This window comes from Anopheles bellator, chromosome X (assembly GCF_943735745.2).
Source record: "Anopheles bellator chromosome X, idAnoBellAS_SP24_06.2, whole genome shotgun sequence".
Lineage (NCBI taxonomy): Eukaryota > Metazoa > Arthropoda > Insecta > Diptera > Culicidae > Anopheles > Anopheles bellator.
Window position 1 is genome coordinate 9033271 of NC_071287.1, and position 19300 is coordinate 9052570.

The window sequence follows — 19300 nt, forward strand, 5'->3', positions numbered from 1 at the left end:
CCGAGAGAGAGAGAGACGGGACGAGGGTTGGGTAGGGGGGCGGAGGTGTTGTTCCCACGATGACGCCACGGACAGCACGGACAGCACCGGAATCGGAATCACGGAGCACGGAACCGCAGGCTCCTGAGAACGGGCTCGGAACGGCCGACACGTGAGCGGTACCAAAGCCTACTCATCATCCGCCGCACTGACGACGACGATGACGACGGCTGCAGCAGAAACTCTCTTCTGGGCAACCGACGGTGCCATGTGTACGGAGGGCAGTCTGCATTATGCATATGCGCATGACCGCGTCGAGATTTGCTGAGTACCTGAGAGATGCCAGGCCAGCCGGCCAGGTGTGGCTCCGTGGTCTCCGTTCTTGCCCTACGAGCATACGCAGTGTCGAACGTATCGGTCGATGTCTCGGCTGGCAGAGAAACTGGCATGCGCGCCCACACTCTCACCGCACGCTCTCTCTCTCTCGGTGCTCGGGTTATGTGACCTGGGGTTGCAGAACACCCACTGGCGGGGCATGGCGGCGGTGCAAAGCGTGCGCAGAGTCCACGTGTTCGGGGTTCGGCGAGCGAACTGTAATGTATTTTATTTATTCAATTGTTTTGTTAATTTTGCTTGTTTTTTTTTCTGTAGCTCAATTAGGTGTTCAATTATGCATCTTACAATGTTTACATACTTACATAGCGTGAGGAATGAATCGAGAGTCCGCTTCACAAAGTCCGCTCCTGAAATGGTAGAATGAGTGGTCTTTCAAACTATCTTAAAACAAACCGGTTGTGGTTCAGTTACACCCAAAATAGAGCCCTGTTGCACTAAACGAATCGTCGCTCGGTTTTGTAAGAACGAAGCACACAGCTTTTTAAAACTACTTATTTTATGCGGAAACAATTACTTAATTCACTCGGTCCAATCAGGAACATTAGGAAACTATCAGGAAAATCGGTTCGGTGGACATGGTCTCTGGTTTAACGTACTTAATAATATAGTTGCGTCAAGCGTCCTGGTGGGCTGATGCTATGATGAACTGTAACCTACAGTCGAGTACGTCTGACGTCACTGTTCGAATAAGCGAACTAGGACTCCAGATTGGCGATTGAACGGACGGATGACTGCAGCTTGATTTCCCTTACCCACTGCATCACGCATACGCGGGTATCCGGTACGCGTTATAGCCCCGGACCAAACTGGTTTGCAGAATTGACCGGCCAGTGTACATCCTAGGTGTGATTCTGCGCCGCAGTGGCGGCCTTGGCTCTGGGGCCGCAAGGCGTTAGCCTTGCGTTGCGCCAGACATTCACCAGCATTAAACAGTCGCCAAGGTTTTGACGCCACAGTTTGTCGATGGCCGATGCAGCCACACTTTTACACTGCCTCCGGTATACTGCAGGTGACCTGCGTTATCGCAGAGTGGGTTTATTACCACTCGCACAGTCGGGGATGTGCCGGAACACGGGAACTGATAGATTAACACCAATTGAAGCGACCTGCACGAACGTTGGCCTTTTTGCGCGATCCTAATAGACGCTGTCTGCCAACCATTTCCGACCATTACCCGCTAGCGAGCGCACGCGTACGCACGTTAACCTTGGCCGGTGTAATAGATTGTCCGTTTCCGCAAATAATACGCTACATGGCGCGGAGCGTGCCAGCGTTTTGTTGTCTTACTTTACAATCCTTCAAATGTAGCTTTGTTCGCAGCTTTACTGACCATTGTAACATTCTTTTGCTCCGTGTTCACAGTCCGCAAACATCTAGCTAGCTTGGCGTACTCTCTATGTAAAACAAGCCACTTTGGGTCCTGTCGTTTCCGGTTCGTTCAGAATGACATCTGATTTGGATAGCAGCATCACAGCATGTCCACAGATCACACAGATCTGATAGAGCCCATCCGCCAGGCTTCGATGCCGGGGCCAAGTCAACTGTACCTCCGAGAGGGGCTGGCGCTTTTTTTTAAATCATTTTCAGCCCAACAGAGCTGACCGCTCTGCTTTGCTAGTTTGTGATAAAAAGGTTCGGCAACCGGTGCAAGGTTCGGATGGTGTCGACGTTGAACTTTATCCGAAAACACCCACTTCCGGGTTGCTGGACCGCAAGCTAAGGGGGGTATAAATGAACGAGTTAGAACGAATTGGTTGGGCGAGATGTTTGGAAGGTGGGCATACCTTTTGCTTCATCCACCGCGTACGGCTGCCGCGATGCTGTACAAAGCAGCGATCGGAGCCTCCTTCGTCGCGCAGTCTTGCGTTCGCACCGCCGTAGCGCCTTTTTAAGGCGCTCGGTACACGAGGCCCCCGCGTGTGCGAGAGTGTGCGAGTGTGCGAGAGGCCGCGAAAAGCCTTCAAAGGCGCCTTCAGATGGCGAAAGCGGTCGTGCCCACAAACCGCCAGTTACAGCCGCTGGAGCAGCGAATCAGTGACACTTCGTCCAGTTTCGATCCGTTCGCGTCGTTCTCCAGTCGTCTACCGTGTTCGTTGGCGATCGCACGCTCCGCGCCGCACTGCTCCGAAGTTCGGCAGCACGCTGCCGCCGCCTAGCGATACGACCCCACCAGCGATCGTCGTTCGGGTGGTCATCGGTCGGGCTGTGGATGCATTCGACGTTGCCGTCTTTTCGGTGTGGCCGCGGCGGTCGCTGCCGTAGTGCGCGGGTGGAGGCACCACACGGGGTAGTAAGCGTCGCGGTCGCGCTAGTGCCGACATGAACAGTAGAAATCGAGGGGCATCGCGCGAGAGGATCGCCCTTGAACCTCGTGTTGTCGCAACGCGGTGGGCTGCCTCGGTTTCGCCACCACTGCCGCCGCCGACGGCATCAGTGTAGTGTTTGCGTTATCGCCGTAGTCCTGTCCGTGTCTCACAGCACGGCTTTTGATGAGTTAGATTCGTTTGATGAGTAGCTTCCGGTGTGCGAATTACTACTCTGTGTACGTATGGGGTTTTGAGGCCCCCTCGCCGATTGTAGTGTAGCTCCGGCCGGCATCCGTGTTTGGACGTAGTTCGGAGCCCGCCCCAAGCCAGCCTCGGTAGCCTTCTGAACGCGGATCCCGGATGCTCCAGCAATCAATTCCAGCCGCTATCAATCCTACTCCAAGCCAGAACAATCAGTCCGTTAGAGTGTCGTTAAAGCATCAGTTCCATCGGGAAACAAATTGCCACAGGCACCGAAGATCCGGCCAAGAGTGTCCGTACTTCCGCAGTGTCTGGTTTGGCTCTCTTTCTGTGCGTCTCGTCTTTGTGGCCGGCCAGGTATCTCGCCGATGGGATGAACGCTAGTCGGTTGAGAAGAGAAGCAGAGCCGCTGGGCTGAGCCGCACCAGGTCGTTCGGCAGCAGCAGCGGTCAGATTAGTGTTAGATCTTTGCATCCGCGGTTCGCGAGAGCCCAGCGGGTTTCCCCTGGTGGGTTCAAGGTCGACTGCGACAGTCCGTCGGTATGCTGCTTCCTGCCCCCTGCTTGCGGCCGTCCAGACGGTACCAGACAGAGCGTGTTCGGTCTCACCCGGTGACATTCGATCTATAAGTTAACGACCGCGCCGCAATGCCGTTCCTACAGAAGCGTGGGTTGCGCGGCTAATTGGAGCCAAGGTCGTCGCTGTTCGCATCTCTGCAGCAAGACGCTGCTGCACCGCTGCATCGGTAGCCGCGAAGGTGCGACGCGACGCGAATGAGCACGGTTGCGAAACGGTTCGGGACGGTCCGGATCAGCATCATGTCCGATGTGCGCGCATCGCTCCGTTCTACAAAATTGGCACACAGCCACACACAGGCGGGCAGACGGACGTTTGAGCATAATTTTGCGCGTCCGTCCGTCCACCGTAGGTTGTTTTGTTTTGTTGCCATTTTATCAGCTGAACCAAATGCGTCATCAGCGCACGGTCCGCGGCTTCGGTCTGCACAGCCACCGTGTTTCGTTTCGTTGGCCAGTTTCTCCAACCGGTTTGTGTTTGTGCGGGACGGACGCAGGACGGTTTTGCTTGAACCTGCCTTATTTGGCTGGTCCGCTCAGGTCGCGAGTGCAGCGCCGGAATCGAAGCCGCCGGTGAGTCGGGGCGCGCCCTCGGGAACGCTCGATGCTCGACCTTAAGATAGGAGACACAACAGTTAAACACCACCGAACGTTAGCCGTTTTTGTACAGCCGTTCAAACTTGACATCTATCGCTCGACTGACAAGTCCAAGTCCCGGCCGTCCCGTTGATAGCGCCGAGGCTCGCCTTTAAGCCACTCACGCATTCCCGCATGGAGCAACTTATTGTTCCAATTGGCCCTTGCCCGGAACGGCCGGCTCGAACACATGGTCGCCAGTTGTCAAAAAACGCACGGCTTCTTGCCTATGCCCCCGAGTACTGGTGTGCCAATTTCGTTCCCGTATCTGTGTCGTATCTGCTTTCATCTATTAATTGGTGTATGGTGGCGAACGGGTGTGTGCTGTCGGTCCACCACCACATGGTATCAAGGCAACCATCTCGGACTCGGCATCGCTGGACACATCTGAGCCGAGTATGGGTGCGGTGGTTTCGGTGCGACAGTTTCAGTGCACCGCGCAGCTCAGTCAGCCCGGATGGACGCCCGAAAGAGAGCGGAGATAAGCTTGCCATTTCGTAACAGATAACAAGCGAAGCGCCCGAGTGGAGATAGCAGCGCCCTGGACGCACACATTTATATTCGCCATTTTCGGTTTCGCTTTTGTTATTGTCTCGCCAGTGGATGCGGCGCTCTTGCCGGAACGGAAGACTCTTGGAGCGGCGGAATTAATGAAACGTATCCGTGGCGTTCGCTGACCACGGTCCCGGGGCGGTGTGTTTCTGGTAGTGTGAAATGTCGTGCGTATCTCGGTATCGCGTTAGTAGTGGCTTAGATCAACGTTCGGCGCACCGCGGATTGTCCGATAACGGAGGCGGAGGCCTGAACCCGGTGCCTGTTACGATGCCGACCAGCGCGCTACCCTGGCGTTCGTTTTCGACCTTCGGACCGTTCGGATCGAGTCCAGTTTCACCGATCCGGAGCAGCTTCCGGCGCAGTGGTCTCATCGCTGGTCCGTCCAGGCTGGCGATGCCACCGGCATCATCGGAGTGTCGCGGGCGCCATCCGTGCACCGGTCACGACCGTCCGCAGTTGGTAGTGGGTCGGCGCGACTCACCACCACCACCACTTCCCTCGCCCCGCACCGGACAGCGGAAGATCCCGCCGTCCGCGGCACGACGTAAGTCACCCGTCAGTTCCGGTACGTCGGTTGAATCGATTGTACCCAAGTACGGTGCCGGTGCTGGTACCAGCAACGTTGGCGGGGGCGGGGGCGGGGGCGAAGCAGTCCCGGCCGGATCACAGAAACGTGCGTATAATGCGTGCCGGTCCCAGGTACGGGTCGTATCGAGTCGGACCGCGGGCAACACTAGTGGCCGCGTTAGTGGCATCTTGACGGCGTCTCACCATCACCGTGCAGCAACAGGGGATGGCAACAGCAAGCGGTATGCCCGGGCCGCGGGACCGCCGACGAGAGCTGCCGAGCCGCCAGAGGTTCCGGTAGGTCGGGCATGGGAGCCGGTGCAGCAACGGCGGGAGAACAACGAGAATCGCCAGCCCCTAGGTCGGCCACTGATGCCCGTGAGCCATCTGATGCAACAGGTGCGCAAATCGAAAAGACTGCTGGACTTGGGAACGTCGGCTCCTGTGGCCGGCTCCGGTACGGCTCCGGAGGCACCGACCGAACCGCGTACTGTGCCGCGAGTGTTCTCCACCAAGTTCCCGGACGGGTTGCCATTCGAGCGAGAGTTCTATCAACGGCCGACACCACCGGCTACCGGCACCACCACCGCCGCAGCAGCAGTGGATGGTCCCGCTGGCGGAAGGCGAGCTCCAGAGTCGCCCGGGAGTTGGCCCCAAAGTCCGACCATCGGAATAAAACCGACCGGTGGCAGCAGACGCTGGCCAAGGCAGTTGCCGCAGCTGAACCCAGCTAAACCGACGGCCAACGCGAAGCCTGTCCGAGCAGGGGGGCACATCCATCTCAAAGGTCACGGGCAAGCCAAACCAAACTCGGTTGCATTGAGCGAGCAGCTACAAGGCAACTACTTTTACAAGTTCGAGAGCATCAGCCAGCGGCACCAGCGCTGGCAGCCGTTGTGTCATGGTCTTCCGCGATTTGGTGCCGAGAATGATGGCTGCACCACCCAGACCCATCCCTACCGTAGGCGGTTGCTTGGAGCGCGTGGCACTACTTCCTCCGCTGACAACGATAACGAGCTGGAAGAGGAAAAGGTGGTGAGGGGAGTGAACGACTACGATCGCGTGAAACCCGCCGATGATGAAGCACTGGACAGTGCGGACGCAGGTGAAGAGGAAGACGGTGAACAAGTGACAGTTTACGTTGCCGTTGCGACGTGGTTTCCGAAGTGCAATCGTTTCCCGTCCGGCAACGGTGACAACTATTTGGCGGACACTAGCAGAGCCGGGCCCGTCGCGGATGGTGCTGCTCCATCGACGCACGCGTAAGTAGTCCTGCGACACCGAACCATATTAAGTGTGCGGCCCTGCTTTCAGCTTACGTCCAGACATCCAGCCTGTCCAAACACGGATCAAACCGAACCTGCCAAGAACGCTGATGTGGGGGGGCGGCTTTTCCAGACTTGCTGGCTGTAGCACGTACCGATGCTGTCATAATCTCCACGGTCCATTGACCGTAACCTGCTCCACATGATCGCGACCCTGCGCCGCATAGTGGACGATAGTACAGCGAACGAATTGGCAAAAATTACCGTTTTTCTAACATTTTTAAAAGGGAGCCAGGACCTATTCGGTACATTGTTTGCCTGCACCCGTTTCCTTCGATGAGACACTGAATGCCGAAGTGGCACTGTGTCGTACTAAGTACAGACAATTTGAACTGTTTCGATAGATTCCATTTAGAAGCCGCAGAAGCGAAGAATCATAACCCCACATAATCATTTGCATAAAACTCCTATAATTTCACTCAAACTGTACTTAGTGCTTGTGAGTTCACAATGAAATGGTCCTAAACGTATTGTACAAACTCTTTTGTTAGCTAGTTTTGCCCACTATGAATTAATTGCTTTCTCTCGGTCGTGTCGGTCGAATACGCGCATGACTATCGAGTGAATCACCGCGCGACGTACGACAAAATCCTGCTCCCGATGCCAATCTCGTCAGGCGTGGGGTGGCATTTGCGCACCGTGCAGGTGTAACGTTCTTACAGTAATCTGTAGAACTGTTCCGACCTCCTTCTCAGACAACCGCGCTGATGAAATGGATCGAAAAAAAAAACCAAACGGATAATGGTAATGGCCGAAAGTCTTGTTTTGGTTACGAATGGAGACTGAAGCGGGTTGTGACAAGGTGGACGCAATGCTAATGGACGAGAACCGGTGTTTTCAACATGATATGCTCGTTGTCACTGTGTGGGCTGACTAGTGACGTGTCCCCTTGGACGGCGGAGTGCTGCTGTTGAAGCCACGCAGCAGCAGGCGAGCAGGAATGGAAGAGATGGTATAGCTGCCGAACTGCCCCAAACGTATACAGAGATCAGCTGCTTGGCTGCTTGTTATTACGATGTTCTGCATCTCATCATCTAACGATCCTTGCGGGAACCATTTAGCATTTATTCGTGGGGCTGTTGCGTACATAACTGCACGGTGTGCTTGTTCTCTTTTTTTTTATTTGTGACCAGTCGACGCTGACAATGGACGGTTCAGCGGTTCGTACAACCTACGCGGCACCGGTTTGTTGGTGCTTTTCTCTCGACAACGGTGACTTTCATTTATGCGCGTGTGTTTTCTGTTGTGCAGATTTCACTTTCTTGTTTGGGCTTACAGACCTTGGATGCGTGGACCATCACCAGTGTGTGCTGGACGCTTCCGTACGCAGCGTGGCAATGCAAAGAAGCTCCACGAGAGTGTCCCGGGGCGGTGTCGCGTTCCTTCGCTTCTCGTACCACGAAGGTCAAGGTTGTGGCGTTCGGTCCTGCTCGAGCGTGAAGGTGGAACGCAGACGGCCGCGACGGACGTAACGATCGTATCCTCGTGCGAACCGAAGTCGGACGACCCGGTCAAGTTTGCCGACGTATATGTGATCTTGCATCACTCCAGGCTGAAGACGGAAGCGTGTCTGTAGTCCATTGCTCGAATGCGGCGAACGATGGCTGAACGGTGCCTGCCAAACGGCCGTCTCAATTTGGAAAAGACTTCAGCCACAACTTCAGCCGGTGACCTTAACCTCCGGTGCTGGTCTGAGGACCAATGCCTCCAATGCTCTGGACCTCATCCCTCTCAATCTCTCTCTCCTATTGCCTGCCTATTGGCATCACCGCCCGCACCCTGATCATCCGGTGCGTGGAGGGAATACCGTGAGGCGAATTGGACGACGGCTATTGGGGAACTTGGACGGGACTATGTAGGTCGGAGAAGCCTGAGTCAAGCCGTCGCAAGGTCGTGGCGCTCGCGTTACTCACTGCCTCCTTCATCTGCTACTTGACGGTCTTGCTACTTACACCCCTGTCCTCACCGATTTCTGTATTCGATTCCACGTAGTGGTAAAAAGCATTACAAAAAGTTGTCCTGGTGGTGCAGATTGTTGTGGAGGCGTTTCGCAATTAATTAGCAAAATAGATAAACAAATACAAAATTAACAAATACAAAATATTTAATTTGTATATAAATAATTTGTATACATATTAGGTTGGGGAAAAAGAAATGGTCGTTTTTTGCGTGAATTTCAAAAGTGTATTTAAGATATTTCCAATGATCCGATTTACGTCAAACATGCATCGTTATGTTGGAAAGTTTTTGTCTTTTCAAATGTAGCTTTACCATGCCTCTCTCATAGAAGACTTGATCGTTATTGGTGAAAAACTCGAGTAATCCATTTTCGCAATCCTTTCTTGGTCTCAGTTTTTCATCCCTCAGGAAATTTTGTAATGCGCGAAAAAGGTATCAATCGCTTGGTGCAAGGTCCGGACTATACGGTGGATGCATTAACACTTTCCAACCAAGCTGCTAGACTTTCTGGCGAGTCACCAAAGTCGTGGGTGACATTTCGTTGTCTTGGTGGAACACAAAACATCTTCCTTTAGCCGGTTCTGGTCTTTTCTGGTAGCTTCGACCGGTGCAGTCATTGACAGTAGAGATCTGAATTTAGTATTTAGCCACACGGAAGCCACATATTATTATGAGATACTACTCACATTATTTGTTTATACAACTCCTTTCAAGTCTCACCATATACCCAGTAGAACCTTCCTTGCCGTTAGTCCTGGTTTGGTCTGCGTTTGAGCTGCTTCATCAAGTTATGGCCATAATCTTTATAGCACAACATTGTCGTATGTATCCCTTTTCTCATCCCCAGTACACATACGTTTAAGAAATGGTCGATTTCATTCCATTTGGCCAAAACTTCGCAGATTGAAATTCGATCCATCACACTTTTTTTGTATTAATTAGTGTGGCAGCCAAACATCGAGCTTCTTTGTGAAACTGGATTTGCGCAAATGGCTTTAAGCTGTTCGATGATTGATCTTTAGCTTCTGGCTGATGCTCTAATTACTAACATGCCGATGTACTTTGATTATTTCTGTGATTTTATCGATATTTTCGATGACGTGTTTGCGTAGGCTTTAATATAAAAAATAACTGAAACGGGTAAACGAAACCAACATTTATCGCCACTAGCTGTTAGAGTATCGGCACCATAAGCACCATGTAAAATTGGAGCGCGCTAGCTTGAATTTTCGCCTTTTTCAAAGAAAAACTGTAATATGTACCCAATTTTCGCTTTAGTGACTTCCATCGTCAGCACGTAGCGATTGACAACTGAGTGGAGTAAGTTTGCATGTTTGAAGTGTGAAGTGTCATCTTGATAACAAGCCTAGACTGTACGATCGATACTTCACGAGATATTAGTCACTAAAAGCATCTATCGTGAAAAAGGACCATTTCTTTTTCCCCAACCTGATATTTTGCATATGTATATAAGTAGCAATAGGTTATATATGCACAACACTTGCGAGCGTTATGCGGCTACTCCATCAACGGGGGCTTATTTATTCACTGTTTAATGATAAAACGTCTTCACAACAGTCTGATGAAAATTGCTGGACAACTTTTTGGGTTTTTTCAACAAACGATTATCTGATTTAGCTTATCGACGGGCATACGAATCTGGCCACATACGAATGGTTCTTTATTGCTCTTTTCCGTGTTTCACACATGGTTTCTGTATTTCTTTCGTATTTCTTTGCAGTTCCGATGACTGCGGCAATGCGGACGGCGACGAGGGCCGGTGGAAACACGAGCACGACGAATCACATGCCTGGTGCGGTTCAGAAGACGAGCGACGCCGAGCGCGTTTACCATATGAGGTAGGATTTGCATGCTGCATGCTTACGAGGAATTACAGACATTTTTCGTTTCGTTATATTTTGCATCGTACCATGTGTCGAACATGTGAGTTACTACCTAGAATGCCCAACCGTATAACGCGTGTAATGTTGCACTGATACATAAGCCCGCGGACCGCATGTGAACGCAAATATAATATTTAATTGTTATTATTTATGTAATCATTACACTGTCACCACAACGTTGGGAAGGATCGCAAACTGTGCGACTGTTCGCCATATTTACGTTTCCACTCCTTCAAAATGAACGTCGTTTTAGTCGGAAAAGTTCTACTTCATTCCACAGATAAAGTCATATACGCGCCAGCTGCAAGTCTCGTCTAGCCAATGTGTTTCTTCGACAGATTAGATCATGGAACAGAAAAGATCATGTAAATAAAACGGAAACGCTATATTTGGAAAAATGATTTGTTGACAGTTTGTTTACAGTAGCATTTTGGCTTAACGGCTTTTGGCGTACTCGATTGCGGCGGCGTGTCAGAGACATTCGAAATTTAGTGCAGCACTTAAACCAAACGTATGAATTTGAATTTGATCGCCGGCAAGAAATAAAACCGGAAACCCACAATGCAATCTTGGATAAGTGAGCGCCTCCGGTGATGGTTATTTTTAACTATTTTCCAACACTCTTTGCGCCCGGGCGCGCAGTGATGCAGTTAATGCACAAAACATGACGCGTGGGTTGCAGTGAGAAATGCAAAAAATTTAATCTATTTTCATAAACAACCGATCGCCTGAGAAGCGTGGAGCAAACGGTCTAAAAGCCTTCGCCTACAGTTGAACAAGTCTGGCTCGAACTCGGACATATCCTGGGCGTGGGCAAACTCGATTCATCAGTTAGTTATCGGAATGGCACATATCGTAATTTGCGACATTCGAAATCGAAAAAAAGAAATACGCATAGCACATATCGTTTGGTTTAGAGATCTAGGATTTTCCGATGGTCTAAAGCCGATGCATTTGGCAATTGAGTGGAAACTATTGAATAATTCCGAAATACAGTCAATCGTTCATCAAATGTCTATGACGAAAATAATCATTGCACCAGACCGAATCGAATTTTTCAACACGAACGCTATCTGGTAATTTATGAACAGGGAAGCGGTGACATTTACGCTTTTGGAGGCATCCGCCCCACCGTCAGTTAGGAGTGCTCGCTTCGATATTTGCCCATGCAACCGCGTCTGTGGCTACGCTTCGAATTTCAATTCCGCCAATTCCTTCGGCAAGATCCGTGGGCTTTTCGCCTTGACACCGGTCTTGGTCACTTTGACCGGAGTCCACAGCGTTTCAGTGATCACCACCACACGAGTGGCACCATCTGCGGCTAGCAACGGCGAACACGCCTCCTAGCGGCCACTAGGAGGAGCATAACATTGTTCTCGCGGATCTCGCGGTTGAAGCTTCAGTGCCACGTGAGCAGCGAACGCCTCCTGGCTAACGCTAGCCGAAGCTTGTGTTCGGGGCTGCAACGAACGAGCCACATTTGCCGCACTGACAAAAACGCCTTTTGATGCTGTAGCGGTTTTGCTCACTGTAGCGGAGGCCGAAGACCTCCACAAGACGCGCATTAGTCGCGTTCGGAACAGTATGCTCCATTTCTCTAACATTTTTCTCAAATGTTCATACCTCATGGAGAGGATAGCGAAAAGAAGCTGCTGCAACTTCACATATGACTAATATGTTACAAAATATGAGTATATCTTCTTTTGGAATCACTCCTTTAAGGCGTTGACATTTATGTCGAGGTTCGAAGTGCAAAGTTATGACGATTAAGAGACAATTAGATTTAATCTCGTGGACGGACCATTTGGAGCCATAGGTTTGATTTGAGTGACGCAAAAACCAGTTAGGTTAAAGTTTGGATCTTGAAATTATCAGTTTCAGACATCGTTTTCCTTCGTTTTTTTAGCCGCTTAAAGTATTCAACAGAATCTAAAACCGAAGAGTATGTTTATTTTAAGCTTACGAACATTAGTAAGCTAACTTGAAAAAAAGGATGTTATTTTACCATCGAGATGCTTTGAAACCACTCTAACTCTGGACAACGGCGCTCTGCGGTTGATGACTGACTGAACTACACTTATGAGGAGTTGAACTTTTCTCCTACATGGGATCTAAATCAACATTTAAAAGTAAATACCAAAGGAATTATGGTCCAGGGATGCATTGTTTTCGTAAAACTTACAAGTTACTGACAAGTCCTGGTCGTGGTGACCCAATCTATTGTTCATTTATTACCAAAACAAAGAAACTTTCCATGTCGTAAAACTAATTAACTAATCAGCTCTGTTCATTGATAAATGTTTACTATTAAATGCTGTAGATTCATCCTTTTGAAGCCCAATGAAACCCACACCAATGGCAAAGGGTCAGTTTTAATGATTATGTATCTCGTATATTTTGAAACTATTTCGGCTTTATTGCTGCGAATTTGTAATACTTCGACTCAAAAAGCAAATGCATCGGCTTTATGAAGTTGAAGTTCTCCCACAATCCTCTGCCCGATGTGCGTTGTAATACATGAGTAAATTGAATTGTGTTTTCTTTCCTTAAATTATGTTATATGCGGTTCCAATGACAAACCGATGAACTGATCTTTCATCAACGCTACGTCCTTGTTGTTGCTTAGGTTAGATGGACAATAGTGGGCGATGTTTCTACACCCTTTTGTTTGGCGATAATTTTTCGCACATGTTGTTAGTCGATCGGTTGTTAAAAATAGGCTATGCATTTCTCGGTACTTGTTGCAACCTACGCGTCATTTTTTGCGCATTAACTGCACTATCGTGTCCAGAGTAAAGGGTTTTCAGTTCGTTCAAAAATAGCCATCAACCGAGCAGCCGATTGTGCCGAAGTTTGCTTTGTTGATTTTCTGGTGTTGTTGTTTGATTTCGATTCGGTCCGGCGGGACAAACAAATTCGAATTTTAGCGTTTGATCTGAAATGCTGGTGCAATCCGGTATTATCGCGCAGTCGTAAAACGTATCCATACACCATATGTTTCACTCACGTGTCTTAATCAACACTATAACACAAATGTAGACAAATAATCTCTGAAAGTAAAGATAGTTCGTGAACTTTTCTCAGGCACTGTATGAATTTATCGCACCAAATGAAGCTTTAGTTTTTTTAGATAGGGTTTTTCATAGAAAAACCCTGTTGCTGAAGTGGCTTTTTCATATGTTTGATGCTTTTTTAATCTTAGAAGAACGGACCGGGCTGTTTTTATGTGTTTGATGCTTGTTACAGGTTCGGTTCCTTTTGTGGCTATAGGTGAATTCGAGCACCGCGAAAACAAGGTTCAGTTAAAATTGGAACCTCCAAATTTGAGGCTAAAGTTGTAACCTTGGAGGGTTTTCCGTTTTCACATCCATGTCCTTCGTTTTGCTCGGTAATAAAAGAACAAAAACCATTTTTTTTCATTTATACCATACCAGTCAATATGACTGGTTCATATTTCCATGGAGAAATTAAAGCCAAAAAGGGCAAATGTTCTTCAGAATGTGTTCTATTGATCTCTGATTTGTAGGTTGGGCACTCCAGATCGTTGGTGTGTGCAAAAAATGTGTTTACCGTATCCCTTTCCCTTCTTCTTGCGCCGACATCCCAATTGATTTGGGATTACTAAACTTGTTTTATCTTTTTTTAGATGAATCAGCACTTGAAGTCATAATAAGCAATTTTTCACATGACCAGTCATTTTGACTGGTCTGCTATAAATAGGTATATTGAAAACGGTGGTATATCTATTGTTAAGGCTAAGAAACGCACGGTGACGAATTCACGAGACATTATGTTGTTTCTCAGCTTATAAGATGACAGAAGCTTCGAAATATTGTAAACTAACCGATGAGGATCGTCGAATGAATGATAACGATACAATGAATTATGAAAACGAAGGTCGTGTTCCTTGTGTTAAGGATCGTGGGGATAAGACACCAAACTTCAAATCAACTTGATAAACATTTCGTGAACATCATCACCACAAAGTCGATTCAATTCGCCTAGAATATTAAAAAAAAACCCAAAACCAGAAGGTATGCAAGTCTCGTCAGTGCATGTTATCCTACGTAGTCTATGTGATGCAGGCAAATGGGGCCTTATTTTACGATTACAAACATTAGAAAGCTAACTTGAAAAAAAGGATGGTATTTTACCATCGAGATGCTTTGAAACCTTTCTTACTCTGGACAACGGTGCTCTGCGGCTGATGACTGACTGAACTACACTTATGAGGAGTTGAATTTTTCTCCTATATGGGATCTAAATCAACATTAAAAAGTAAATACCAAAGGAATTATGGTCCAGGGATGCATTTTTTACGTTAAACATACTGATAGCTGGCCAAAAATCATTCATGAAAGAAGAAGTCTTATTGGTATGGTCAATAGAAGAAGATTTCATCGTGTAAAAGGATAGTGCTGCAGTCATTCATAAGTCATACAGTATCTCGAGGATGATGATAATTAGATTTCAGGATTAGCTAAATTAATCTACACAATCTAAACCACTATAATACTTTAGGACCACATGCCATTGGGGGACCTTTTTCAATTGTTTGTGTCAGTGATTCCTAAATACTGCAAAACTATCATTTACGCTTATTATATAATGTTTATGAACGTGTTTTTAATAACTAAAGTAAATTTATCACCCTCGTATTAGTCTTTCATTTTCTTGAACCTAACTTCTTTTCGTTATTTACTGTACTCTAATATAAATACCACTCATTTGTACTAAATACTAAACAAAAACATGCTATGGTCCCGAAAAATCGTACAGCACAGTCGAGCAACTTCACGATTCGCTTGAAAATTTGCTATAGTCTATCATAGAATCAATTGAAAATGACGCTATAAACATATATGTAATTTATGAAACTGTTCTTTAAAAAACCCGCACAACATAAAACCAAAGATAATGAGTTGTCGTATCGTGAGGATCGGCTGGAAAAATGAGGTTCAAGTTGTTCACTTGAAATGAACTAACTGTTACGCTCTATCGCTCTGAACTTCAATAGTACGCAACTTTTTTATTGGAAAAGTTCGATTTAATTCTAACGGGGCTTACTGGTAACGTCATAAACACGCAAGCTGAAAGGCCTACATGCCCGAAATCATTCCTAAACAGATAAAATATCATTGGACATAAATTTTCACGTTGTGCATCATTGAGCATCGTTGATAAGCTCATATTTCTGGCGATGCAGAAAGGCTTTTAAAAATATCGGTTCGTTGGAATAGTGACACTTCAGCCTACAAAAAGGACAAATTGAATAAAAACACAGAAAACTTCACGCAAATAAATCGGAAGCGCTATATTTGGAAATGTGATTAATTTGTTTACAGCACAATGTTGGCTTTAAAACTTGTGGCGTACTCGATTGCACAAGGGTGTCGCAGCCAATCGAAATTAAGCACAGTAATTAAATCAAACGTACGAATTTGAATTTGCTGAATCGCCTGGCCCGGCAAGAAATAAAAACGGGAAACTACAATGCAATCTTGGATAAGTGAGCGTTTCCGTTGATGGCTATTTTTAACTATTTCAACACTCTTTACTCCGGGCGCGCAGTGATGCAGGTAATGCACAAAACATGACACGTGGGTTGCAGCCAGCCCGACCATAGCAGAAAAACTATATTCTAGAACAAACAATCGATCAGCGACATGTGTGAACAAAGCGGGTGGAAATTAACTCTTCGGGGAAAACTGTTCGGCTAGGTTTTTGGAAAACAGCGTTAGCAGAAGGATCATCGGAACAGGGAAAAGTAGAATTGGGAGGGAAGAAGTTTCAGAGCACCTTATTTACTGCAGTAGAGACACATGTGCAGAAAATGTTTCTCCATCTCTAATTGTTTCTTAGATGTAACCAGTACATCTTTTTTCGTATGCATCGTAATTATGTCAATTGGTAATGGCGCAGCGAATGTGCGCTAGTCAATCATCACAAATACGCATTTTAACCTACTCCAAGTTATAAAGTTTCAATCAATCTTATCAAAGCCGAGCCGGGCAGTTGGTTGAAGGTATTCTTAATGCACATTACCGGGTTTTATTACTAGGTGGAGCATAACATTACTCTCGCGGTTGAAGCTTCACAGACACTGTGCAGCCGGCTGGCATAACGTTAGGAGCGAAGACCTCCTGGCTTACGCCTTGCCGAAGTAGAGTCACATATGCAGAAAATGCTTCTCCACCTCAAACTTCCTCTTAGATTGAACCGGGACTTCTTTTTTTCGTAAGCATCGTATTTATGTCAATCGGTAACGATGCGGCGAATGTGTGCTAGCCAATCTTCGCAAACACGCAATTTAATTTACTCGAACTCATAAAGTTTCAATCAATCTTATGAAAGTCTAGCTGTGCAGTAGGTTCAAGGTATTCTTAATGCAAATTACCTTTTTTTATTACTAGGCGGAGCATAACATTGCTCTCGCGGTTGAAGCTTCAGAGCCACAGCGCAGCCGGCTGACATCACGTGAGGAGCGAAGGCGTCCTGGATTACTCCTTTCCGAAGTAGAGTCACACAAGCAGAAAATGTTTCTCCACCTCAATTTTTTTCTTAGACTGAACCGGGACATCATTTTTCGTATGCATCGCAATTATGTCAATCGGTAACGATGCGGCGAATGTGTGCTAGCCAATCATCACAAACACGCAATTTAATCTACTCTAGGTCATAAAGTTTCAATCAATCTTATCAACGCCAATATAATTGAACGAGCTGTGCCAATTTAATTGAACGAGGTTCGAGGTATTCTTAATGCATGTTACCGGGTTTTATTGCTCGTTGGATTGTGATTGTGAAGTTTAGCATCTCCCATCAAACCGTGCCCTGTCAGTGTATAATTCTAGCCCGTTTACCCTGCCTTTTTAAGGGAACATTTTTCAGTCCTGGCTGGAGCTGGGATAGCTCCGAAATCAAACCGGTGCGAAAAGTTGGTCCTAAACTGGATAAAGCCACACCGTCCAACTACTCAAAATTAACTTAAACATGAATGTTTCTAAGAATAGCCAAAAATTCAACATACTTCTGACCGCCGCAAAACGCATTACAATAAAAACCCTCGGACGCGAAAAAATATGTTTTGTTATGGTTATTATTTTGCAAACATATGTTTTACATTATAATTTCCGAAGTCACTACACTGTACTATTGATGTTACTGCTTGTATCAACGGGATCATAGCATTCGAATGTTTCTCAAAATAGCTCAAAATTATTGTGCTCGGCATCCGACTCCGTATTTTTCTATTCGTCGCCGTCTAGCCGCACACGTGGTACGCCCGTCTGATATTTGTTTTGTCCGCGCCAAGTGAGTCCTGTTTTTGTTGTTGTACCGCTGGGTTGCTTATGTTGATCGAGTGCCCAGACTGTTGTTGATCGCGGTGAAGTATTCACTTGAACCTAGGCTTTTGCCGGAAAATTTGTGGAGGAAAACCAATGGTCTCGCGGGATTGTTTTTCTGCTACTGGGCGGACCGGATCAGACGAATTCTTAGAACTGAAGGCTGTGGCACGAAACTGCTTTCGCAAGGCTTTATGACACGCCGATAGGTTGAGCAGAATACGTCGATTCGATGGATATTTCACCAAACTGAATGTGTGGCCATTCAAAATGTGAAATATTGAAAGTCATATCCCATTTTGTAAACTCTTTGTAAAGTGGCAATAGTTTTGTATGAGATGGCCTCTAATTTGTTCCGTTTCAAACTACCTTTTACCTTTATTAAATATAGTTAGAAAAGTAATAGATTCTTCTTTGATGTGAAAAAAAAGCAAATATTCATGATTCGTATTAGTTTAGCTTTGCGGGAATTAATATAAAACACTGCGAAAAAATACAGTTTATCAATTTTGGTAGTGCAGCCAAAATATGCTTCGCGGTACTTCGCCTAAACTAAGCATTGAAATTAAAATTTGGTTAGTTTTGAATATTTCCAGAATGTTTCATGTGCTATCTTTTGCGACATCTACCGGTACGGTTATTTTAAGAGCACACTTCTATGAATTAGCAATGCCTGGGCTCTTGTCAAACAAGTACAAATGGCCATACAAAGCATATTGTCTTTATGAACTTTTGAGGTTATGTTTTCTGTCATGTCACCATTGCAAATGTGTTGTTGATCCTATTTTTATATTACATAGGTAAGTTTTGTAAAATATTTATCTTTTATTAAAATAATCGAATGTATCCATTCAGGTAATAAGTATTTACAAATTACTGAATATACGTTAACATAACATTTTAACCTTCACTGAGTATGTGTTTCTTTTAAGGCAGACCCATTTTAAGCTCCTCGGTAAAGTTAAAGATGACGCATACAACGTTTTCGCTTTCTCAACAATAGGTCCCACTCTTTTCCGTGGCAGTCAATGTGATTGTGGTCAAGATGAAAGAAACCGTCGATCTGTTCTGGTTCACTCGTTTCTGTGCAAGATGATGTTGAGTTTGCGATCCAAAAAATGTCATCGTTATGATTTTTGAAGTGTCGGTGTCACGCGCTTTGCAAAAATAAGTTAAAATATAAACAAAAGCTAATTTTATGTACCCAAAAGCGCATGTTACAGATATAATGTTGAGGTTGCTCAAAGCATCTGTAAAGCTAACGGAAAAGCTACGACACCGGTCCGTAGCTTCCTTCCTAAAATCAATCTTCCCAAACCTTCCGATGTCCGCCTGTCCCGTACAAAACTCCCCACAGTGAGTTTAGTCCGAAATCTGGACCGGTGCCAAAAGGCTTCCGGTAGGGCTTCAGTGTGGTTGGCGAACTGCGTTGCGTTTGCTGCAATATAGGACTGCAAAACAATTGTCCTAACATATAATCGGTATGATATACGAATTTATTTATGTATTATTTGCTTTGTAAAGTAGTCCCTATTACCTATTACCTATAAC

The 19300-nt window shown here is 46.6% G+C and overlaps 1 protein-coding gene across 4 annotated transcripts in view; it reads left to right on the forward strand.

Moving 5' to 3' along the window:
- The first annotated feature begins 2600 nt into the window (after positions 1–2600).
- The window catches only part of LOC131213705 (dual specificity protein kinase CLK2-like), a 54564-nt gene continuing 37864 nt past the window's right edge, over positions 2601–19300 (forward strand). For 2 of the 4 annotated variants that reach the window (XM_058207816.1, XM_058207819.1), the window contains exons 1-3: positions 2990–3097; positions 4694–6477; positions 10241–10358. In XM_058207816.1, the coding sequence (XP_058063799.1) occupies positions 4808–6477; positions 10241–10358 (1788 nt within the window). In that variant the 5' untranslated portion in view covers positions 2990–3097; positions 4694–4807. Of the gene's footprint in view, positions 2663–2904; positions 2918–2989; positions 3098–4693; positions 6478–10240; positions 10359–19300 lie in introns of those variants that run through there. The other 2 variants (XM_058207817.1, XM_058207818.1) reach the window with 2 other exon arrangements.